Source organism: Acipenser ruthenus, chromosome 22 (genome assembly GCF_902713425.1).
Source record: "Acipenser ruthenus chromosome 22, fAciRut3.2 maternal haplotype, whole genome shotgun sequence".
Classification (NCBI taxonomy): domain Eukaryota; kingdom Metazoa; phylum Chordata; class Actinopteri; order Acipenseriformes; family Acipenseridae; genus Acipenser; species Acipenser ruthenus.
The window spans coordinates 30,343,651-30,369,490 of NC_081210.1; the positions used below are offsets into that span (position 1 = coordinate 30,343,651).

Here is a 25,840-nt window from a genome sequence, read left to right on the forward strand (position 1 = left end):
CCTATCACTATCCCTATCACTATCGCTATCCCTAACACTGTCCCTATCACTATCACTATCCCTATCACTATCGCTATCCCTAACACTATCCCTAACCCTATCGCTATCCCTATCACTATCGCTATCCCTAACCCTATCACTATCCCTATCACTATCGCTATCCCTAACACTATCCCTATCACTATCACTATCCCTATCACTATCGCTATCCCTAACACTATCCCTAACCCTATCGCTATCCCTATCACTATCGCTATCCCTAACACTATCCCTATCACTATCACTATCCCTATCACTATCGCTATCCCTAACACTATCCCTAACCCTATCGCTATCCCTATCACTATCACTATCCCTATCACTATCGCTATCCCTAACACTATCCCTAACCCTATCGCTATCCCTATCACTATCACTATCCCTAACACTATCGCTATCCCTAACACTATCCCTAACCCTATCGCTATCCCTATCACTATCGCTATCCCTAACCCTATCACTATCCCTAACACTATCCCTAACCCTATCGCTATCCCTAACACTATCCCTAACCCTAACACTATCCCTAACCCTATCGCTATCCCTATCACTATCGCTATCCCTAACACTATCCCTATCACTATCGCTATCCCTATCACTATCGCTATCCCTATCACTATCGCTATCCCTAACACTATCCCTAACCCTATCACTATCCCTAACCCTATCACTATCCCTAACACTATCCCTAACCCTAACACTATCCCTAACCCTAACACTATCCCTAACCCTATCGCTATCCCTATCACTATCGCTATCCCTATCACTATCGCTATCCCTAACACTATCCCTAACCCTATCACTATCCCTAACCCTATCACTATCCCTAACACTATCCCTAACCCTAACACTATCCCTAACCCTAACACTATCCCCAACCCTATCGCTATCCCTATCACTATCGCTATCCCTATCACTATCGCTATCCCTAACACTATCGCTATCCCTATCACTATCCCTAACACTATCGCTATCCCTATCACTATCCCTATCCCTAACCCTAACACTATCCCTAACCCTATCGCTATCCCTATCACTATCGCTATCCCTATCACTATCCCTATCACTATCCCTAACCCTATCACTATCCCTAACACTATCCCTATCACTATCGCTATCCCTATCACTATCAATATCCCTATCACTGTCCCTATCACTATCGCTATCCCTATCCCTATCCCTATCACTATCGCTATCCCTAACACTATCGCTATCCCTATCACTATCGCTATCCCTATCACTGTCCCTATCACTATCGCTATCCCTATCACTATCGCTATCCCTAACACTATCGCTATCCCTATCACTATCGCTATCCCTATCACTGTCCCTATCACTATCGCTATCCCTAACACTATCGCTATCCCTAACACTATCCATAACCCTATTGCTAACCCTATCACTATCCCTAACCCTATCCCTAACCCTATCGCTATCCCTAACACTATCCCTAACCCTATTGCTAACCCTATCACTATCCCTAACACTATCCCTAACCCTATCACTATCCCTATCACTATCGCTATCCCTAACACTATCCCTAACCCTATCACTATCCCTAACCCTATCACTATCCCTAACACTATCCCTAACCCTAACACTATCCCTAACCCTAACACTATCCCTAACCCTATCGCTATCCCTATCACTATCGCTATCCCTATCACTATCGCTATCCCTAACACTATCCCTAACCCTATCACTATCCCTAACCCTATCACTATCCCTAACACTATCCCTAACCCTAACACTATCCCTAACCCTAACACTATCCCCAACCCTATCGCTATCCCTATCACTATCGCTATCCCTATCACTATCGCTATCCCTAACACTATCGCTATCCCTATCACTATCCCTAACACTATCGCTATCCCTATCACTATCCCTATCCCTAACCCTAACACTATCCCTAACCCTATCGCTATCCCTATCACTATCGCTATCCCTATCACTATCCCTATCACTATCCCTAACCCTATCACTATCCCTAACACTATCCCTATCACTATCGCTATCCCTATCACTATCAATATCCCTATCACTGTCCCTATCACTATCGCTATCCCTATCCCTATCCCTATCACTATCGCTATCCCTGACACTATCGCTATCCCTATCACTATCGCTATCCCTATCACTGTCCCTATCACTATCGCTATCCCTATCACTATCGCTATCCCTAACACTATCGCTATCCCTATCACTATCGCTATCCCTATCACTGTCCCTATCACTATCGCTATCCCTAACACTATCCATAACCCTATTGCTAACCCTATCACTATCCCTAACCCTATCCCTAACCCTATCGCTATCCCTAACACTATCCCTAACCCTATTGCTAACCCTATCACTATCCCTAACACTATCCCTAACCCTATCGCTATCCCTATCACTATCGCTATCCCTAACACTATCCCTAACCCTATCACTATCCCTAACCCTATCACTATCCCTAACCCTATCCCTAACCCTAACACTATCCCTAACCCTAACACTATCCCTAACCCTATCGCTATCCCTATCACTATCGCTATCCCTATCACTATCGCTATCCCTAACACTATCCCTAACCCTATCACTATCCCTAACCCTATCACTATCCCTAACACTATCCCTAACCCTAACACTATCCCTAACCCTAACACTATCCCCAACCCTATCGCTATCCCTATCACTATCGCTATCCCTATCACTATCGCTATCCCTAACACTATCGCTATCCCTATCACTGTCCCTATCACTATCGCTATCCCTATCACTATCGCTATCCCTATCACTATCGCTATCCCTAACACTATCGCTATCCCTATCACTATCCCTAACCCTATCACTATCCCTAACACTATCCCTAACCCTAACACTATCCCTAACCCTAACACTATCCCTAACCCTATCGCTATCCCTAACACTATCCCTAACCCTATCGCTATCCCTATCGCTATCCCTATCACTATCGCTATCCCTAACCCTAACACTATCCCTAACCCTAACACTATCCCTAACCCTATCGCTATCCCTATCACTATCGCTATCCCTATCACTATCGCTATCCCTATCACTGTCCCTATCACTATCGCTATCCCTATCCCTATCCCTATCACTATCGCTATCCCTAACACTATCGCTATCCCTATCACTATCGCTATCCCTATCACTGTCCCTATCACTATCGCTATCCCTATCACTATCGCTATCCCTATCACTATCGCTATCCCTAACACTATCGCTATCCCTATCACTATCCCTAACCCTATCACTATCCCTAACACTATCCCTAACCCTAACACTATCCCTAACCCTATCGCTATCCCTATCACTATCGCTATCCCTATCACTATCGCTATCCCTAACACTATCCCTATCACTATCCCTAACACTATCGCTATCCCTATCACTATCCCTATCCCTAACACTATCCCTAACCCTAACACTATCCCTAACCCTATCGCTATCCCTATCACTATCGCTATCCCTATCACTATCCCTATCACTATCCCTAACCCTATCACTATCCCTAACACTATCCCTATCACTATCGCTATCCCTATCACTATCGCTATCCCTATCACTGTCCCTATCACTATCGCTATCCCTATCCCTATCCCTATCACTATCGCTATCCCTAACACTATCGCTATCCCTATCACTATCGCTATCCCTATCACTGTCCCTATCACTATCGCTATCCCTATCACTATCGCTATCCCTAACACTATCGCTATCCCTAACACTATCGCTATCCCTATCACTATCGCTATCCCTATCACTGTCCCTATCACTATCGCTATCCCTATCACTATCGCTATCCCTAACACTATCGCTATCCCTAACACTATCCATAACCCTATTGCTAACCCTATCACTATCCCTAACCCTATCCCTAACCCTATTGCTATCCCTAACACTATCCCTAACCCTATTGCTAACCCTATCACTATCCCTAACACTATCCCTAACCCTATCGCTATCCCTATCACTATCGCTATCCCTAACACTATCCATAACCCTAGCGCTATCCCTATCACTATCCATAACCCTAGCGCTATCCCTAACACTATCGCTATCCCTATCGCTATCCCTAACACTATCCCTAACACTATCGCTATCCCTAACCCTATCACTATCCCTAACCCTATCGCTATCCCTATCACTATCCCTATCCCTAACACTATCCATAACCCTATCGCTATCCCTATCACTAACACTATCCCCATATGAGGTTGCCACGCATAAAAAGGTTTAAACACACACACACACACACATATTTTGCCAGGACTCGACTGCCGCAGTGCAACTGATTTGAAAGGAGCCTCTCTTTTGCTCAACCTGTCTTGTGCAAACTGCATAGGGTCGAGTGTGCTTAAGGGAGGATCTGACGCGTGCAACGCCTGGCTGGTCTGGAACAGAGCCGCTGCCTGCCTGCAGTGCTCGTTACAGGATCGTCTTGTTGTAAATGTCTGATCATCTACTCTACATAACATATAACAATACAATGATAAAACTGCATGCTTTAAGAAGCTGTCTCTGTGTTGTTACTGTGTTGTATGTCTTTGTGCTGTGCAGTGCACATAGACGTGCACATCACACTAGATTTGGCATTCTAGTCTTTAATCATCTTATCCAGTGAGATGGACCAGTAATTTAGCCCAGTTAATACCCCTTCTCTTCTTTAAAAGTAAGCATTACAGGATCTTGAATGTGTAGAGCACACAGGAACTGAATGGCAAAGCACGGTCCAGGCTAGAACACTGCTGGAGCTCCGTCACAGAGGGAATAGTGCCACCAGTACAGTGAACCAGCACCACCTCAAATACCATTGCTGGCCATCAAAGGGGGTCTCCTATCCACTTACTGAACAGGGCCAGCACTGCTTCACTTCCTGGGTCATCCCCATTATATATTTATATACCAGGCAGTTCTGAGTTACACAACACATGCTAAATGATGCTAGACAAGATGTAACATCTATCTGACACACGCATAGTGCCACAAAAATGGAGACACCAAAATAGTTTTGAATGTTAGAACTATTTAAGCGCACGTGGAAATGTGAGTAAGTTGTTGCGAGTTCAGTATTCTGTTTTCATTGTTTGAGAGTCACTCTTCCAGCAGCTTGCTGTCGTGGTATTCCTCAAATAACTAGTCTAGTGCTGATTAAGGGCTTTTATGACTAACTCATATGGGTTGTTTGTCAGACACATTTTTTGCTTTAACACGACAGACACACGGTTTTGTTTTCATTAGAGTCTTTATTATTTGGAGGCAAATCAACAGATATATTTATTTTTGACCGTATATGAGCGACGTCTCTACAGTTTAATAATGTAAACAACCTCTCCAGAGACATTTTTCTTTAGTTTAAAAGGAAGCTTTTCTTTCAAAAGTATTTACATGAATTAAAATAGAATTTATAATATCACATAATTTCAGCTATTTTGGTAAAATTATCTACGAAACTAGAGGATTTGAACAATTCAAAAACACTGAAATGCATTTTGTTCTCACACTCTCAACGCGTATTAAATCACACGATTATTGGGTAAGGAATAAGATTCAAGCTAAAAGTCACATAAATAATAATAATAATAATAATAATAATAATAATAATAATAATAATAATAATAATACAAAAAAAAGAAAAAAATTAAGCAAACATATGTAAAAAATATAAAATCTTACTACCAAACAATACTAAAAAACGAAACCAAAAAAATTACAAAAGAAAAATTAAGTGCCCGATTTGACAGTCATGATTAGATGTAAAAAATAAAAAAAAAAAGTTAAAAATAAAAACGCTATCTTTTAGTTTTTCACACATTTCTGCTGAAAATCCCATACCTTTTCTGTGATACGGTCGACCCAACACAACGGTACACTCTGCAATGCACGCTGGTACGCTGAAGGGTGCTTAGCGATACTGTTCAAATGGGACAGGAATGGGCTGCACCTCAGAACCGCAGAACCTGCACATATGGGACGTGGCTAAACCATCACAGGTACTAAATTGTTCAATCTGACATTGTTGCGTTGGAAATCTACACTAAACACAAGCACGTGCAACAGCTGCCCCTCCTCACTTCAAGCAGGAGTCCAGTCCAGTGTGCAGCGTGCCCTGTGCAGGTACAGCAGGTGCTTCAAGCAATGCTCAGCATCACGGCTTGAAATGACCTCATCATCCACACTATAGGGAACTATAGCTATCTACATATGGCTGTTTTCAATAGGAAGGGTGCAGTATTTTAAAGGGAGACCTTGCAATTCAAAGACAAGTGGAGTTATTGGGGTTTCAGATGTGCCCAGACCACCACATTAGTGTACAGTAGATATGAAAGCCAACGGGATTTGCTCACAGCTGTGATTCATATAGTCTAGGAACTTGACTGTGAGTTTACAGAGAGCCTTGTTGGCTATGAATAATATGCACACAGTAAAGAGATGTCAAACCCTAATAGCAACAAAGCCCTGCACTGGCTATTCATCCCCAGACTGACCTGAATATTGTTCTTATCCAGCTATTCTGGAGTAGCAGTGACCGAGTGGATTCTGTGACTGAATGACAGCTAGGGGGTGCTATTTTACAGGTAAACTTCTATTCAGAGCTCACCTGTAAGGCAAGCCAAGTGACGGGCAAAAACGTTTCACAGCAGCGCCACTGGTAGGTATCTTGAGTAGGTAGGGGAATACAGAACTGCATTTGATTTTTTTGTAAATTCCAAGTTGGCTTAATTAGTATGCAAGTGTTTTCCCGTGAGCTTGTGAATAAAAATAAATAAAAAAAGAGATTCCCTTCCTTTACAACCCGTACACTTAACTTCTTTTAACTTATGCATATATATATATATATATATTTTTTTTTTTAATTGTAGAAAAAACAGGACTACTACCCTCCACCATTATCGTCCGTTTTCTACTGACACATCCACATTGAGCAGTACAGCACATAACAGCACACTTCAAGTCTAGGCATGGTACTCTATATATATATATATATATATATATATATATATATATATATACACACACACACACACCATAGAGAAGCCGATATAACAAGATTAATGATGTAAACCAGCACATTCTCTCATGATTTAGTAGTACACAGACTAAGTACAGAAACTCATTCAGGACCGCACGCGATCAGTAAGGTTAACGCAGGTACAGTATGTACAACACTAAGAGAATCTCAGCTCAATGCCAGGAAAAGCCCAGACAGGCTGGTCCTTTCAGAGCATTGGTTGAATTCTGAATAAGGCTGTTTTTTTCTGTTGTACTTAGTTTGCGTTCTAATAAATTAGAAGGAGAATCAAGTGATGTAAACATTTTACTGTGTAGAAAGAGAAGGAAAATCTGAAGTGGGGAGAGGAGGGGAGGTGGATAGGAAAAAAAATACTATCCACATCCACCCCCTACCCCACCCCACCCCACCCCCGGCTAGGGCAGGGGCAAGAACCAGACACAGAGACAGAAAGAGACTGGTTATCCAGACGTCTCAATCGCAAGCCTTAGGGCTTGCTTCCCACGACAATTACACCACAGAGACGAGACAGGGACCAGACAGGGACCAGACGCAGATACAGATCTCTCCTTACAGAAGGCTAAAACGAGAAACATGGAACAATGGGATATATAGAGCCACAAGTGCTTTCGAGGATGGCTCAGATTGTCCCCCCCGCCTTTGAAAGGGAGAGAGAAAAGAAATGTCACATGAGGTAGAAGAACCCCCCTCTGATTACTCAGCTGCACGAGGATGCTGGATTCTCCGTCAAAGCCTCTGAATGCAAAAATCTGCTCAGCTCTTTAGAAAGAAGTTTATTTCTGTCACATCCAAGAGGCAAAGCACCGCCACACAGGCAAGACACTGAAACGTGCTTCCTTCCTTCGGGGATCTCATACAGCAGGCCTCCTCTCTCAGGAGAGCTCTCTAGCAGGGTGTGGAACATTCACAGCATGGTGGCGCTTACAGTGGAGCAGTACAGTGTGCACAGGAAGTTCTCTGCAGTTCCAGGCAGCATTAGCCAATTAAATTCACTCTTGCTCCCATACCTCAATCCTGCTTCCTCCACAGAAACCAGCAGACGCTGAAGGACGGGTGGGGGGCAGAAAGATCATCACCTCATTCAAAGTGCATAGATGACACCGAGGAAGCACTAACATTTACAAAACAAGTTGATTTTGTATGAGTGTAAACCATTCCGTTTTGTTTGTTTGTTTGTTTTGTACGAATGCACACAGTTTACATCCAACGATTCAGGCTATGTTAAAGCAGTTGCTAGATGACTAATTGGAGAATTCAGCTGCGAATCTCACACCCCTTCCCCCCCAGTGGATACTAAAATAGACACACACGCACACGCACATCACAACGACCAATTGGGGAAACACTATTGCTACACAGCCCTGCCCCTTTCTTGTGGGGTGGGGGGGGTGTTCATGTTGTGAACACACACACACACACAGGAAGCAATTTCTGTTCAATGTAAACTTTTCTTTTTTTTAAAAGAGACAAGGTATTTTTCTTCTTCTTCTTCCTCTTCCAATGTTAAAAAGGTAAACATAAGGAGTTGCCCTGGTTGAGGTACGGAGGCATGTCCCTGTAGAGTTAAGGCTTGTCAGCGATGCAGGCTCTTCTGCGCCTCTTTCAGCAGGGTGTCGAAGTCCACGGCATCATACTTGCTCTTCACTGGGCCCAGACCACCATCGTCTGAGGAAACAGATTCGTTTACATTGCAGAACATGCTGGATACCAGAAAGCTAAGGGTTAACGCTAGAAGTGGTTTCAAAATACACTGCGCAGCGATGGAAAAAAGACTGCACAGCAGTGTGAGCCATTCCTGGTTTTACTATGAGTTTAATAAGACACAGCTCAGCTTGTTACTTACACACTGGGGCTAATCAAGCTCCTAGTAAAACCTGGAATGGGTGACACTGCTACGCGTTAGGATTTGTATTCCCATCCCTGCTGTAAAAGCCCTTTCCACAAATGTTTTTTTCTAAAAGGTATAAAATGCATAGTCTAAAATTGGTTGACACTTTGATGGTTCTGTGGTTCTGTAACGAGTGAAGACTTAAAAGCTAATTGTGGTTAAGAAATTAAACAGAGCAAAGATTCAGTGTAATTGTGAACTATTTGTCAGGTAGCAGCCGGCCCCTGTTTCAGTGCAGCAGGGGCTCTCTGTAAGCAACATGTTGCAGTAATGAGAGTCAGTGCCCTCTGCCTCACCCAGGTCGATGTAGGGCTTCCTGCAGAACCTCCGCAGACCTCCAATGGTAATCTGGGGGGCGGGCTCTCGTCTCTTCCGAGGCGCCTGCTCATTCGTCCAGTCCGGGGGGGTGGAGCCAGTCTGCTTGTAGGTAATGAGGCCACACTTTTCGCTGAGGAGAGAGCAAAACAGTTTACAATCCCCGCAACACAAACCCATTTGAAGTGCATCGATACAGTACGGATCGATCTGTTCTTTTACAGAAGCACCAAGGCTGGGAACTGTCACCTCCGCTTTGTGTTTGGGGCTATGGAAACGTAACACAATTAAAATAAGGATCCACTACGTACTTGTTCTTCATGACGATTCTGCAGTCCTCCAGCTCTCCGAATGACTCAAAGCGTCGCCGAAGCATTGGCTGGGTGACTCTGTTCGGGAGGTGGTGAATGCACAACACGCGACAATCATCCTGCGCAAAGAAACACAATGAAGAATGTGTTTATTAAAACTGCACAAGTCCTTGAGATGCACATAGATTTCAATAACAGAATAGGCTGTATACACACACACACACCCACACACACACACACAGACATGCACACACAGACACGCACACACACACACACACACGCACACACAGACACACACACACACACGCACACACACACACCCACACACACGCACTCACACACACACAGACACGCACACACACACCGACACACACACGCATGCACACACACACGCACTCACACACAGACACACACACAAACACACTGACACACCCACGCACACACACACACACGCACCCACACACACACACACAGTACATGCAGTAGAAACAATTAAAAGAGGTATTCTACACAAGCATTTTGATTTCCAACTTTACTCCCACTTACACTGCTTTTATTTCTTTGTTTCTCCTTGTGACACGTCTCCGAATTCTCACAGCTGTGGAGAGACAGAGAAAGGGAAGCTTTTGGTTTTCTTGGGAAATTAGGCTGACAAAAAGAACAGCTTTCAAGAAGTGGTTAAGTGCTTTGCTAGCAGGTAAAACAATGCTGCCTGTACATGCCTAACAGAATAAAATATTCAAACCTTCCCAATGCATATCCACTAATATGCGACACTTACAGCAGAAATGTCTTGATAAATAGGTTTCACAGTTCACACACATAAAGAACGGCACTATTTGCTGCAACTTCATGGCATGGGAAGAAGAGGTGGGACGACAGAAATAAGCAGCGTCTGCTACCTGAAGCTCTGACGCCCGCTTGGAGATCTGGAACGACAGCACGGGGTGCAGGAGGCAGGTCGCCCTGGAGTCGGGGGGCGTGACGAGCGCTCTGGGGACTCCCCGGAGTTACGGGGGGCTAAGGCCAGGGGTGACCCGGATCGGGACCGCGGGGAGCCCTCCCCCTCGCTGTCTGGCCACCGCAGGTACTCCGGCACCTTGGAGAAGAGCCACTCGTCGCGTGCTGGGCCGAAGTGTCGCCTCAGCCTGGCGCTGACCGCGTGCTCTTCCTCCTCCTGGCAGACAGGGGGCGACGGCTTCTTGCGGCGCTCCCCTGGCACGCTCTGCAGGCAGTAGTCGTGGTCCCCGAAGGTGCGCTGGACGGTTCTCCTGCCCCCCTGGCTCGCCACTTCTTCGCCCGCCTTGCCCTCTTTACGCAGTTGCGCGTACAGCTCTGTCTGTTCCAGCGTCTTCCGTGAGGCTGGTCTCCCCCCTCCCCCCGCAGGCAGGCAGGATCCTTTCGGGGGGGACTCCCCTTTGACCTCCGGCTTGAAGAGGTCCTCCTCGAGTGGTTTGTGTGGAGGTGTGGTGGGAGGTGTGAGCCCTGCGCGCACACAAACAAACAAACATCGACACGAGTTGGTCATGTTTTAGTTAATTAGTGTCTTTCAACAAAAAGGTGCGTCATCAAATGATCAGTGATCTTATCACGCATCAGACAGGTAGCCTATCAGGACCCTCACATGTATCGCGACACATCTCGTATTGGGACCTGTACATGGCATTAGTGTATAAAGAGGGGCTCCCTGTGCAGCTCACTGTGAAGAGACTGCCCTGTCTGCTTACCTGCTGTTCCACACAGCTCCACTCTCTGTTCAAAGGGCTTGTTATCACTGCACAAGACAGAGAGGAGAACATGAATGTCACACATTTCACAAGCCATGCCAAAGTTCTTATACCAGTATCTAATACCAATATACCACTGACAACAGCGCTATGGGCGGTATGCCGAAAGAGTGTGGCAAAACGTTTTCACATACACGACATATGCAGATTGCTTACGGTATGGAGTTTGCTTTCTCACAAAGGGAAGCAGTGAGTTACAGCCTCTTGGTAAGATACCTATTTTGCAGTTGACTGATTTATAAATCTGTGATGTAAGCAGACACCTACCCTTGGGGCTTGGGAGCCAGAGGAAGGGTCAGGCAGGCACGTTTCTCTGTAAGAAACATCAGGCAGAAATGAACCACAGTTAATAGAATGAATTAGTCACAACAAAATAGACCCCTGGCCTGAGGAAAGCATAAGCCTCCTCATTTATAATAAGTTTAAAAATATCAGCCGTACCATTTTGAGCTGCCGATGAGTTGATCACTGCTGACTTTTCCAATTCCTTCTTGCAGCAGGTGCTTTGGCTGGGTCTTTCTGCTGGGCGGGGCTTTGTAGACCCCACCTCTTTTCCCTCCCCCAGGCCAGGCATTGGCTCCGCCTTCACCCTCCATGCTCCTCCCCCCCTGGGCTTCTTGGCAAAGCGCCCGGGGCATGAGGCCAGTCTCCTGGAGCGCCTCACAGAAAAGGAGGCCCCTTCTACTTTCCTTCCTGGTGCTGACGCTGTGGGCTCCTGGGTACAATCTGGAGTCGTCTCCTTCTCCGTGGCTCTCGGAACAGCATTCACTGGTTCCGGTTTGACCTTGCAGTCCTGTTGCTTCATCACAGGGGGCCAGGGCAGAGTCCCTTTGGGAGAGCAGGAGGCGATGTAGGGAGGGCTGCGGATCCTGTAAGGCTTGCTCACGTCGTAGCGGGAGGCTGACTCTAAGAGCTCCCTGAGTAGCGAATGCCCCTTCACCTCTCTCTTGCGCACAAACATGCCCCGCGTGCGCTCGCAGCTGTCTGTCTGAGGGGCTGCCTTGACACTCGGCAAGGGGCAGTCCGGCCTGGCTCTCCGCACGGAGCCTGGGCACTCGCGCTCCCTCCTGTCCGAGCCAGGGTGCTTGCGGACGGGAAGGCAGTAGGTGTGCATGTACCTGATGAGATCCACCACCGAGCGCAGCTCCTCTGGCGAGGAGTACTGTGGGGGGGCGGGCGGAGCGGGGGCCTCGGCCTCACTGGAGGAGTCCTCCTCGGAGCCGCTCTCCTCCTCACTGTCCTCGGTCTCAGGGGAGCAGGTCAGGTGCCGGTGCAGCTCTGAGCACTTGCGACTGGGGGGGAGGAATCCTCTGGGCTTTCTGTCCAAGCCGCTCAGACACTGTGGGGACAGCAGGGGGCAGACATGATCTCTCTGTTAAACCTTTTGTTGATTTATTCATTACCGTATTTAGAGAAAAGAACTCTCTTAACATACGATCATCTCACTCATCGGAATTCTAATGTAAAAACACACGTTTTTTACACTTTTTTCTTTACCATATAAAAGAGACGTGCCAAAAAATTGACAAAAAGTTTTGATTTAATTTTTAGTTTGCAAGTATTTGCTCTAAAACTAGAAGGTTTGCATTAAAAACAAAAAGACCATTCAGAAATACCTGCCCATTTCCAACCACGTTGTTTAGAAAACTCTAACATTTATTGACATGTTGCTCCAGCATCTTCAGTCTTAAAGGAGGGAAGAGAGGCTCTTACCTTGACTGAAGGCCGCTGGGATTTAGACTTGTGGATCCCGTTGCTATGACGATGGATGCTGCCTTGTTTGTGCGTTTCATAACTGACAGGCACGTTGGCGGGGGAGAGTAGGAGCTTCTTGAGCTGTGGGGAGAAGTTTGGGAACAACTGTAATTCACACATAACAGACACTGACAAATATCACTGCTTAAAACCACTACAATCCCCTATACCCCCGAAACCACAACCCCCTCCGCTCTGCCCCTCCGCCCTTGACACAAGCTGCAAAACCTGGACATCAAACTCCTAAAATGAAGCCCCACTTCCAGAGCTGCATTGAGTCCTTGCTGAGAACAATTGTACAGTTCAATTCTAGCGGTTTCTATTGCTGGAAAAGGACCAGAGGAAGTTGCTTATAGACACTTGCATTGAGCTGGACGAAGCAGGGCACAGGTGAGATTATTTTCTATAGCATGGTCTGGCTCATTATCGTTTCTACAAAACAGTCAGATAGAAGGCGGGAGCGTACATGACTTTGTGACGTGAATAGAGCGCCCCCCACTGACCAGGACGACAACAGAGGAGGCGACACACAGTTCCCATTTGTGCCAACTTGGCAATATCATGAATGATTTTGTTTTTACTAGTATCTGCTGGGTAATCAGGGAAGCGGGGAGAGGGTTACTACATTCAATGAAAAACAGTTTGGCACTACAAGAAGTTTCTTTCATAAAGACTGCAGTTTCCTGGCTCCCCTTATGAATACTCCCCTTGTTCTCTATTGTACAGGCCAATCACTTAAAATTGAGGTGCAGTTACAGGCAAAGAACACAAGGTGGAGCTCTACGCCACTTAAAAGTAGACAATTTCACAGGCTTACACAACCCAGGAAAAAAAAAAAAAATACAGTTGATAAACTTGTGTAAGAGCTTTCTCAGAGCCATTTCAGTGATGACTCACACATTCTTACATCTTACATCTTAACATATACATTTAGGCATTTATATATATATATATAGTTTAAAAAAGTTATCCTTTATTAGTCAGTCTCTAATTCCAGCTAGAAATTCCAGAAGTGGTTTTGGTGGTCATGGTGGTTTTTCAAGAGAGAATGCGTAGTCTGCATAGTAGCTTCACTGTAATATTCTGTAGCTCATACACTCTAGCGCAATTAAGTACTCCAGTAAACGAACCCATCTGCTGATAAGATGTGGCAGGACTTTCTAAACCAGCCTGATAACCAGTCACATTTGCAGCTTGGGTCACTTTCAACGGCACGCACGTCATGGCTCCTTGCCATTCTTGATTAGGCTGCTGTTCATTTCAATGAAGTCAGGGACTGACATTAGCATCCCATGGAAATAAAGTCCTTGAACTATTTGTGCTGGCCATCGGGACCTCTACCCTGAAGAAGTCGCTTGTGTCCCTGCTTGTCTGTATTCTGCACCGCACGGTCCTGTTACTGGAGGAGATGTCTTAGAAAGGCAAACACATTGGCATTCAAGACACGTTTCACACTGCCAAGGCTACAGATCAACCTGGAATTCATTGCCGTGCTCCTGATTCCCAATTCCGAACCCTTAATTACACAATTAAAGGCACTGGCCGCAACGGAGAGGGTTTTACTGAACTCAAAAGGCATGCTTTTAAAAGAAAACACCTTCCTTAAGTGAACGAAACCCATTTCCAACCTAAGCCTGTTTCGTAATTCCTCAATCCATACTCATCTTTTAAACACATCACTTAAACATCTTATATACAGCAAAGGTGAAAGAAAAGGACAGAAGCATCCACATGCCGAATATACCACCCCCTTTACACTCGCCAGATCAAAAGCTGCACAGCGTTGAGTTTCAATGCAAAACACATCACTCAAACCCCGTGTGATTATAATGAAATCTGGTCCGCTTCTGTGTCCATGCATCGCCAACAAGCCACAATTTACAAAACACAGAGTGAGGTTGAAAAGGGTAATTTGATGGAGCTGCTGTTCTCTTTACTTGTTGAGAGTCTCACTTTGATCCACACAATCTCATCCAAAGGGAACGGATGATTTATGGTACATGACTGCATCCCCACTGCTGACTTCCTTGCAGCAGGCAAGTGTAAACGGGGTAACATAAGCTTATTTACTCAAATGAAAGAAGAGGGGGGTAGTCACAGTATGAGAGAGGGCTTCAAGTGAAAAGGGTACAGCTGTTCTCTCTGTCGGTCACAGCTCCAGAGGTAGGAATAGGGGACCTTATCTGGACAGGTAGAGGATACACAGTACACCCTCCGAGAGAGAGCGAGAGAGGACAGTGTGAGAGAGTGAGAGACAGTCATGAGAAGGAGGGGGTGCTGTCAGGAGAGGCTCTGAGAGTGTGAGAGAGTGAGAGACAGTCATGAGAAGGAGGGGGTGCTGTCAGGAGAGGCTCTGAGAGTGTGAGAGTGAGAGACAGTCATGAGAAGGAGGGGGCGCACCCAGGAGAGGCTCTGAGAGTGTGAGAGTGAGAGACAGTCATGAGAAGGAGGGGGCGCTGCCAGGAGAGGCTCTCCAGCTCCAGGGGTCTCCAGCAGTAACATGCCTGAAAGAAGGTTTCTGTTAGAGCGGTAGCTATGAGAATCGAAAAGCCCAAAATTAGAAAAATTCAGACCTTTGTTGCCTATCATACCCATGCTGAGGGGTAGTCAGAGGCCCATCCAAATCCACCATAAACAGGAAGGAAGGGTTCTTACTAGAGACAGGTCTTCAGTCTCTGGGCTGGGGGGGGCTGGGAATGGGTGACTTTCTTCTAAGTTGGGGTCCTCCTCCTCCTCCTCCTCCTTCTCTTGCCCTTCAGCCACCTCCCCAAGCGAGGGGAACACAGACAGCCCCCCCACCTCGTCCACTACCGTCCCATCCAGACTGTCTGTGAGGGCAGCCAGCAGCGCAGCATTCTCCTCTTCTGTCTGAGGGGGGGAGAGTGAGACAGTGAGAGAGAGTGAAACAGAGAATAAGCGAGAATGAGACAATGACTGAGCTAGAGAGTGAGACTGAGGGAGTGATATAGGGAGTGAGAGTGAATGATAGAGGAGTGAGACATGACACTCCTGATTAAAAGCCTCATTATTTCTATAGGGGAGAGAGAGTGAGATTACAGAGAAACCCCAATCTGCTGCCCTGCCCTGGTTCCCCCCTACTGTAACTGTGCACACCTCAAAGACCTCTGAGTCGCCCACGCTGAACTGGCTGGAGGCAGAGGAGGCTGCTGATTGGTCGTGGCACCATTGCAGCTCGCTGAGGCAGTTGGCAGAATCGAAATCGCTGGAGTCCAGGCGGAAGAAGTCAATCTCAGGGAAATCAGCGTCCAGGCGGTCAGTGCAGGCTTCCTTCTCTCCGAACTGCAGGAAACACAACAAACACAAGCGTGTGAATCAAACGCAGCAGAGCACGGACTGTCCCTCGCACGACACACACACACACGGGATCAGGTGGGTCCGTATCAAACACTGAAGATTACTGATGTCTCACAAGAGCTCCACCACCAGGCTCCCTGCAGGAATTAGAGGCTATTAGACTGGCTGATGCATCAGTGTGCAATGTCGAGTCAGGGTCACACCGCCATGGCTGTGCCTTACACCCTACCAGTTCTGTCAGGAGTTCCTATGTTCATAAGAAAATGTACTAAACTAACTGAGTGGATTATGCAGATATCAGGTTGAGATAATAAAAAAAACAACACAGTGCATGAGACAGCATTGTTTGGAGCTGCTGCACGCTCCTGTGCTGTTCTGAGGTATCATCATCACTCAGAACCATACAGTAGTAGGTCAGCTGCTTGCTGAGCACACTGTTTTTTATATTGAATTATTCAGAGCCTGGAGTACGCTGTGTTCTTTCTTGTGTTCTTACAGTTTGGTCATGCTTCAGCATACAAATAATACTCAGAACAGGACTGCTTCTAACCCTGTATAATGTGTTAAAGGGATAGAGTTAGGGTCAGGGTTAGGGTCAGGGTGAAGGTTAAGGTATGCTGTATTTAAAAGGAAAGTTTTTTTTTATTTTTTATTTCAGGTGGAGAAGGTTAATCAGTGCCACTGTGCTTTTCATTCCCTTTAAAAGCTCCCCCCTTCCCCTCTGAGCCTGTATCAGTGCTGACTTCTGTTTCAATCCTGACAGAGACACACCCTAGGCAGGCTGAGGGAAGCAGGGGTGCACTTTCCAAACAGGCCAGGTCTCAAAGGAGCAGGCATTAACACTCCTCTCACATCCGCGCTCATGTGCCTCGGTGACTCATCCCAGCTCTCCCCCCGTCTCCCCTCCCTCCCTCTCTGCACTACTCCCGGCTCACGGTATTAAGAAAATGGGACTGAGCAAAATCAATTCCAATGCATTCTTCCAGCTGGGTTTTATTTCCAGACCATCTCTGTCTCTCTATTGTATTCTTTACGGTTTGCCGAGTTAATCAATAAGAAACAACAATTCTTTTCTTTTCTTTTTCCCATTAAGGTATTGATATGATTTCCTCTGCTAGATTACCCACCTGAGAAGTAACATTTCTTATTACAAGACAGGACTGATTGGACAAGGGAAACATACTGCTTACCTGCCTCTCTGCCTACCTCTCTGCCTGCCTGCCTGCCTCTCTGCCTCTCTGCCTGCCTGCCTCTCTGCCTCTCTGCCTGCCTGCCTGCCTCACTGCCTGCCTGCATGCCTGTCTGCCTCTCTGCCTGCCTGCCTGCCTCACTGCCTGCCTGCCTCACTGCCTGCCTGCCTGCCTCTCTGTCTGTCTGCCTGCCTGCCTGCCTGCCTGCCTGTCTCTCTGCCTGCCTGCCTCTCTGCCTGCCTGCCTGCCTGTCTCTCTGCCTGCCTGCCTGCCTCTCTGCCTGCCTGTCTGCCTCTCTGCCTGCTTGCCTGCCTGTCTGTCTGCCTGCCTGCCTGTCTGCCTGTCTCCCTTCCATGCTGTGACTCTACCAAGAAGTCCACCCTCTGCCTTGAGCAAGTCCTCAGCTTTTAAGACTTTTGCCCAGTTCCTCAGCTATAATGACTAGACAACACTGCTTCCCTCAATCACTCATCTCAATTTTTTTTTTCAGAATAAAAAATGTATAGCAGAAACTATAAAGGAGAAGCTCAGTAAATAACTGTGAAAGTCAGCGCGTGTGGTTATTATTATAATAAACTTGTGACTTACTGTAACTTCCTTGCAAGATCAATGTTATCTAGGCCATGTAGTGCTATATTAAAATAAAACTGCCCCTGGCGTGGCTTCTGAGAATGTAAATTAGCCCAGCCACATACCAGTGCAAGGGGAGTGTCTCTGAAGAGACAGCCCCTATCACCATTAACACAATCCTGGCTGATGCATTCTATCAGTGCAAGGGGAGTGTCTCTGAAGAGCCAGCCCCTAACACCATTAACACAATCCTGGCTGATGCATTCTATCAGTGCAAGGGGAGTGTCTCTGAAGAGACAGCCCCTATCACCATTAACACAATCCTGGCTGATGCATTCTATCAGTGCAAGGGGAGTGTCTCTGAAGAGCCAGCCCCTAACACCATTAACACAATCCTGGCTGATGCATTCTATCAGTGCAAGGGGAGTGTCTCTGAAGAGACAGCCCCTATCATCATTAACACAATCCTGGCTGATGCATTCTATCAGTGCAAGGGGAGTGTCTCTGAAGAGACAGCCCCTATCATCATTAACACAATCCTGGCTGATGCATTCTATCAGTGCAAGGGGAGTGTCTCTGAAGAGACAGCCCCTATCATCATTAACAGAATCCTGGCTGATGCATTCGGACTGTGCTTTCTCCCTACGCCCCGTACAGTTAAATGCTATCTCTGCAGCAGCTTTCATCCCAGCCTGGCTTGACAGTAACCCTTGTACACACGTTATTTAAACAAGGTAATTACATTGTCTGAAATGAAAACTTAATACCCCTGAAAACGGGGCGGCTTTCAGACCACTCAGCAGCGACAAATCCAGCCGTCTGTGTTTCTAAGACCTGCCTGGCTGGTGCAGATTTAGAAGCTCCTGTTTCCAATCAGCCAGGCATTAAAGATGTATCAGCAATCCATTAGGAAAGGGCTTTCTGTCCTGCAAGTGCCCCCAGGGCATCAGTACAGCATTTGTAAGCAAATAGAATAATCAAATAAAAAAAGGAAAGGTAAACGCAGCTCAACATGCTTTCCATTTCTGTTCTTCCAACTCCATCCTTCCTGCCTCTACAGTGCAGGGCTCAGTGTCAGGAGGAGTGCTAAAAATACCCTCATAATGATATCCCACGGCATCCATTGCTATGTGCTACACAGATGTCTGCCAGAGGTCCACAGTGGCATCCCACTCAGTCACAGAATAAGGCTTGGCTGCTTCCGGACAGCTTATTGTTGTCTCCTAGGAATCAGTCACGCTGTAGGATATGTGCGTGTCGTAATGCTATTCCAGTGCCCTTTACTTTGAACCACTCTCTCTGAAACCAGCACAGGAGCAAAACATTCAAGACCCTTGTGTACAGGACCAAACGTGGACCATCAGAACTCACAGGCATTTAATAGAGCAAAGGATAAGAGGACCAGGTTACTTCAATGCAGAAAGCTGGGATTTTACAGGACTGAGAATCACAAAGCTGAGATCTTACAGGGCTGAGAATCAGAAGGCTGAGATCTTACAGGACGGAGAATCACAAAGCTGAGATCTTACAGGACGGAGAATCACAAAGCTGAGACCTTACAGCCAGCAGATTCAGCTCGAGTTTCAGATTGAATAAGCTTCCAGCCCACTCAGAAACGCCTGCCAGGTAACAGGCTCCTATCTAGGAGCCCTTCTCTGATGGAGGCGGCGGCTGCGATCTAAGATATGTTATATTTAGTCATTATCCCCAGTCTTGTGACTCACTCTTACACAAGCTGCTTGTGACGGATGAGGCTTCTCAATAGCTCCACACTTGCGATGCCAGATACAGATGGGTGCTGCTAGCTGCAGCCCTGAAAGGGAGAGGCTGGCAATAAACACACTGATCTGCAGCCAGAAGTAACTGGGTTAGTGTAAACCTGAGCGAGTAAACATTAATGCCAGGCCACGTGGGACTGTCTCCAAAATCCACTGTAAGGCACGGCGTCCCTGATAATCCAGAGTTTCCCTGATTTATCCCAGGACAAAACACCTTCCTGACACTGTCATGCTAAAGCGCAGTGCTGTCCTGGCAGCCCACAGTGACCCTACACCTGACCGACAGTGAGATGACATTTGAATTTGTTGTCGTTCTGTATCAGATCCCTTTCCGTTCATTCCGTTTGTGCCTCTCGATTTCAGAGAGCTATAAGATTGATAAACATCAATAACTTGCAACGGCACGCACAAAGGATTGAGCAACAGCAAGTAATGAGGCTAGTGAAACAGTCAATAGAGCTTCAGTAAAACCATGTGGCAAGGCTGGCATCTACGAGCTGCCCGCACTTCACCAGTGCAGCAGTGCCCAGTTCCCACGATACTGTTCCTAATCCCAGTCCCGTGTGGCCGACAGTTAAGCCTGTAATTAGGGTAAGGAGCCTGAAACCAGCATTTTAGCCATTCGAACTGGCATTTTCATCAACACTAAGCGCGGTGAACTAACTGGCCCCAGGAAAAGCTAAGACAGCAGGTCAGTGCAAACCGGAATCTAATCCTAGATAATGAACAACGGATTACAGGGCAAACTTGGTGTGGGTCTCAGAGTGAAGTATTAAGAGCGGGTCAAGGACAGAGCAGGTTCTGGATGCAAGCGCGACAAGGACCTACAACCGTGCATCCACACAGGGAGTGCAGCTCAGGAACGGGCTCTGATAGATTCAGGCAAGGTCGGGATCTGCAAACTCGATAGGAAGACACAGGAACGGATCATGTAACACACAGTTTATTATTAGGATTATTGTTAATAAGGACCTGAAGAGGTGGCTGCTTAATTGACTGTGCTCCACCACAACTACAGTAGTAGCTTCTTAGTGAATACTAAATTAGCCATGTATGGTGAATGCACTTCAGGGGGGCATAGTAAGCACATCGTAAAAGCTTTATAAAGCACTGTAAAGCATGTTAAAGCTATATAGTCGTAGTTTAAAGTGAAATAAACCATACATGACAGGGAAGCACAGTACAGCACATCACAGCCAAGCAATACAGCAATACTGTATGTATCTATAACTTCAACTCTCACAAACATCCTGGTCTGGAAGACAAATTAGTTGTTTTTGAAAGCAAAATTAGCAAACCAGGAACGAGTTTGTGTCAGGATCTCTGAAGACGCTGAACTTTATCTACAGACCCCCCATGCTCAAGGCATGTCCACACACACACACAGACACGCATACATGAACATAAGTGAACACGCACATGCACACCCACACAGACAGACACACGGACATGCATACACGCACATGCACACCCACACAGACACACACACACGGACACGCATACATGAACATGCACACCCACACAGACACACAGACACACACACACACACACTCTGGTAGAAAGCTGAGCCACGTCCCTGCACTCTAGCCCAAACTCTTTTCGTTTTCTCTTTTTTAAACGCCAGACACCAGCTGATTAATTACACGCTGGAAGGGAACAAAAGCAGAGACCAGCATCGCTGAACATTACAGTAAGAAGGAACCAGGAGCAAAGTGAGGTGCAGCGCAAACTGTAAAATGATAAGAACAACAATTGTAAGTCGCCCTGGATAAGGGCGTCTGCTAAGAAATAAATAATAATAATAATAAAATAACAAGAAAAAAAAGAGTCTGGGAACAGGGCCAAAAGTTACTGCGCCCTCTCACACCGAAGTCACCCGGACGATTCTCCCAAACTGACACATCCAGGGAAAGAAGGGTACTGAAGGGTAAATCGAATGAGAAATACGGATGACTTCTTTTGAAACTCTCCTATGGTTTAGACAGTACAAAGCTGTTTGGGTTGTTCGTGTAAATGGCAGGGCAGGGCTGCGGGCTGTTGAACCCCGAACCTTTGTAACTCCCAGTCAATAAAAAACCTCAGGACACTGATTCTGATGACATGCATTCAAATCACTGCAGAACCCCTCTGTCGTGGGTGCTTGCTTTGGCTCAGGTCCGTTCCCAGTCTATTGTTCAACGCCTTTGGGTTGCTTGTGAAAAGGCTCATGATGAATGGAAACTGCTTCTTTCATGTCAGAGTTCACTTTTTTATTTTTTTATTTTTTCGATACAATAGCACCTGTGTTGCCTCTATTGATTCACATTAAACTAAATCTAAATATGAAATGCAAACACTGTAATTCAGCTGACTCGGTAGCATGTGTGACTTTGTCGTCAGAGAAACAGCAAGTAGTCATGGAAACTCAAACACTGGGACAGGGAGGGCACTGTGAGTTAATCACAGGCAGCGCAAACATAAAGGGACAGTTTTACTAGGAAATCAGGAGTTAACACCACGACTCACTCAAGCTTCTTCAGCTTCTTCTTCAGCTTCTTCTTCTTCTTCTTCTTCTTCTTCTTCTTCTGTGCTGTCAGGTGCCACTGCCCCAGTCTCAGCTCTAACCACTAGCGGTGTAGCGATACATGAGTTAGTGCAACTAAAGGCCAGAATTTATATAAAAGAAAAAAAAAAAAAAACGCTCCTGCATTATCTGTGGAGACACAGCCATGCAGTGAGCTAATTAAACCTTTAGCTAACTCTGGTCCAATGCCAACAGCTTTAATCTAGAAATAGCTTGTGCTCTGAGGGGGTTCAGTTCAGTGCATTTCTCAGAGTGGGCAGCATGTTCTTTCCTGGAACAGAGGGAAACACCAGCAGTACAGCAGCATGCCAGAATCCCAATTATCCAAAAAGAGCACAGCCTTCCGCATCTGGGAATGCGGTGTGATGGGTTCAGATAGCTGTTTGAAATGATAGCTTTGGCAATGCCTATAATACAGCACAGCTTGGATTGCACAATATCGGCACAGAATTCACTACAGTACACGGCAGCCTGCGTGTCACTCCAGGGGGTTCCAGCCCAGACTCAGAACAAAAAAAACACCTGTAACGCAGATCCGAGGAATAGGATTAGAGCCTCCACTCTCCCATCTGTCACACACGGGGTGAACACACGTCACTGCCAATGCAGCACTTCACTGGGTCACTGGCAGTGCAGCACTTCACTGGGTCACTGCCAGTGCAGCACTTCACTGGGTCACTGCCAGTGCAGCACTTCACTGGGTCACTGGCAGTGCAGCACTTCACTGGGTCACTGGCAGTGCAGCAGAGAAGCCATTTTACACGTGCCAGTAGGTGTTACTTGGCCCACGTATAATTGCCACAGGTATAAACGGCGAGTCCAGGACACTGTAATAGGATATAGGAACCAGCCACATGTGAGGGGAGTGCATTCAGCTACAGGACTGGACTGCACTGGTACAAGCGCTAAAGAGATCTGTATCAGTGGAGCTGCTTCTCCCAAATAAAAGAGAGCAAAAAGCACCTTACTACCCATCAGGTCATGACACAAGCTACTGCCCTGATGGTCTCCTCTGTAATATTATAAAATGATCATCATTAGTTAAGTGAGACAGGGGGAGAATGCATACATACTTACTATCAAGAACTATTCGGTGTACTTCAAAGAACAGCAGCTATGCAGTGCTCAGGGTTATGCATTGAAATACACAACCCCTGATACATTCATGTAAGAAATAGCCTACATGATTAATCAGGAGTGATTCATCTAGCCAGACCAGAATCTAGGCACTGTGTTTATTTTTCAACCCCTATCAGAGAGTTTCCATAGGATTTAACCAGGCTTGTTCATTAAAACAGCTGCATATGGTGCACAGCAAGGCAATATTGTGTTTTAACCAACAGACAGCCTCTCCCACAGATCAGCTCCTGGAGAAGAGCGGGACAGCAGACCACCGCAATACAGACTGAAGGAGATCTGCAGCCCTCCTATATGAGGGGAGACTGGCGCCCCCGCTGGCATACGCAGGAAGCGAAGCAGAGCTGAAAAGCGGAGCTTCAAACAGCCACATCTGCAGTGGAAACAGGAAGGGATGTCTTTTTTCCCCAGAGCTATGTTCTCTGAGAACGGCCCATGGAAGAGCTGCATGCCTGTACCAGTGAGTCTAAATATGGTCATAGTTCTGCTGCACTGATCTCGTGCTGCCTCTGAAGACATCCCTGAGGAAATATTTGATCTGCTGTATAAACTGCGAAGAGGAGGCCACATATTTTCGGGAGAGGATATGTAAAGAATGCCCTGTCACATGACGCTGCACAGTCCTGTCACGTGACCTGGATCTGGTAGGGGATCAGGGCTGTGATGTAAGCGAAATATTCTGCACCTATTCTGGGGTTTGTTTTGAAACCTTAGACAAGGGACACTTGGAGTTCAGAAGACGTCTTCTGTTTAGTTCTACAATCTGACTATTAGATCGTTTAGGTAGAAGCAGCGTGGGCTGCAGTGCTGGGCTGGACCTGAAAGGGGTTTACAGATCGTTTAGGTAGAAGCAGCGTGGGCTGCAGTGCTGGGCTGGACCTGAAAGGGGTTTACAGATCGTTTAGGTAGAAGCAGCGTGGGCTGGACCTGAAAGGGGTTTACAGATCATTTAGGTAGAAGCAGCGTGGGCTGCAGTGCTGGGCTGGACCTGAAAGGGGTTTACAGATCGTTTAGGTAGAAGCAGCGTGGGCTGCAGTGCTGGGCTGGACCTGAAAGGGGTTTACAGATCGTTTAGGTAGAAGCAGCGTGGGCTGCAGTGCTGGGCTGGACCTGAAAGGGGTTTACAGATCGTTTAGGTAGAAGCAGCGTGGGCTGCAGTGCTGGGCTGGACCTGAAAGGGGTTTACAGATCGTTTAGGTAGAAGCAGCGTGGGCTGCAGTGCTGGGCTGGACCTGAAAGGGGTTTACAGATCGTTTAGGTAGAAGCAGCGTGGGCTGCAGTGCTGGGCTGGACCTGAAAGGGGTTTACAGATCGTTTAGGTAGAAGCAGCGTGGGCTGCAGTGCTGGGCTGGACCTGAAAGGGGTTTACAGATCGTTTAGGTAGAAGCAGCGTGGGCTGCAGTGCTGGGCTGGACCTGAAAGGGGTTTACAGATCGTTTAGGTAGAAGCAGCGTGGGCTGCAGTGCTGGGCTGGACCTGAAAGGGGTTTACAGATCGTTTAGGTAGAAGCAGCGTGGGCTGCAGTGCTGGGCTGGACCTGAAAGGGGTTTACAGATCATTTAGGTAGAAGCAGCGTGGGCTGCAGTGCTGGGCTGGACCTGAAAGGGGTTTACAGATCATTTAGGTAGAAGCAGCGTGGGCTGCAGCACTGGGCTGGACTTGAAAGGGGTTTACAGATCATTTAGGTAGAAGCAGCATGGGCAGAAGGATGTATTTGATTTGAACTCAAAGTCCTATCTTTTTTTTTTTTTACTTTACGTCAAATGCAAGTTACCAAACAAGAAATAAATAAACCAGACCTTTAATCGAGGGGATTGGTAAGCAGTCTTTCAGAATCCTAATGCTGTTTTCCACATTCCCCAACAATTCTGAGTAAAAAAAAAAAAAAAAACTTGAGCGCTCCACACAGTGTTTCTCTAACAAGTAGGTCACACGCCGTCCCTGTCTCTCGGCTTGAACTTTGAATTCCCACGGCCTCCAAGTCCCTGCTAGTATACCATTAAGACAATACTGTCCAGTCCCTCATTTGTAAACACAAGGCTGCCCTGCCTCCACAGCCGCCCAGTCCTTCAGAGACAGACATGCTTTAGCAGTGTCAGGGTGCCCTCACACCAGGGCCGCTGCTTCATGCAGGAAGGGAGTTTCTCCTA

General features: G+C 46.7%; 1 protein-coding gene across 1 annotated transcript in view; it reads right to left on the reverse strand.

Annotated features, from left to right (window-relative positions):
* Positions 1-5,274: 5,274 nt before the first annotated feature.
* The window catches only part of LOC117431609 (peroxisome proliferator-activated receptor gamma coactivator 1-beta), a 34,651-nt gene continuing 14,085 nt past the window's right edge, over positions 5,275-25,840 (reverse strand). Inside the window, exons 2-12 of the mRNA XM_058996501.1 lie at positions 16,252-16,437; positions 15,793-16,005; positions 13,096-13,218; positions 11,824-12,721; positions 11,650-11,695; positions 11,323-11,369; positions 10,498-11,080; positions 10,142-10,193; positions 9,596-9,714; positions 9,266-9,417; positions 5,275-8,746 (exon numbers count right to left, since the gene is read on the reverse strand). Coding sequence (XP_058852484.1) covers positions 8,655-8,746; positions 9,266-9,417; positions 9,596-9,714; positions 10,142-10,193; positions 10,498-11,080; positions 11,323-11,369; positions 11,650-11,695; positions 11,824-12,721; positions 13,096-13,218; positions 15,793-16,005; positions 16,252-16,437 — 2,511 coding nt within the window. The 3' untranslated portion in view covers positions 5,275-8,654. The remainder of the gene's footprint in view (positions 8,747-9,265; positions 9,418-9,595; positions 9,715-10,141; positions 10,194-10,497; positions 11,081-11,322; positions 11,370-11,649; positions 11,696-11,823; positions 12,722-13,095; positions 13,219-15,792; positions 16,006-16,251; positions 16,438-25,840) is intronic.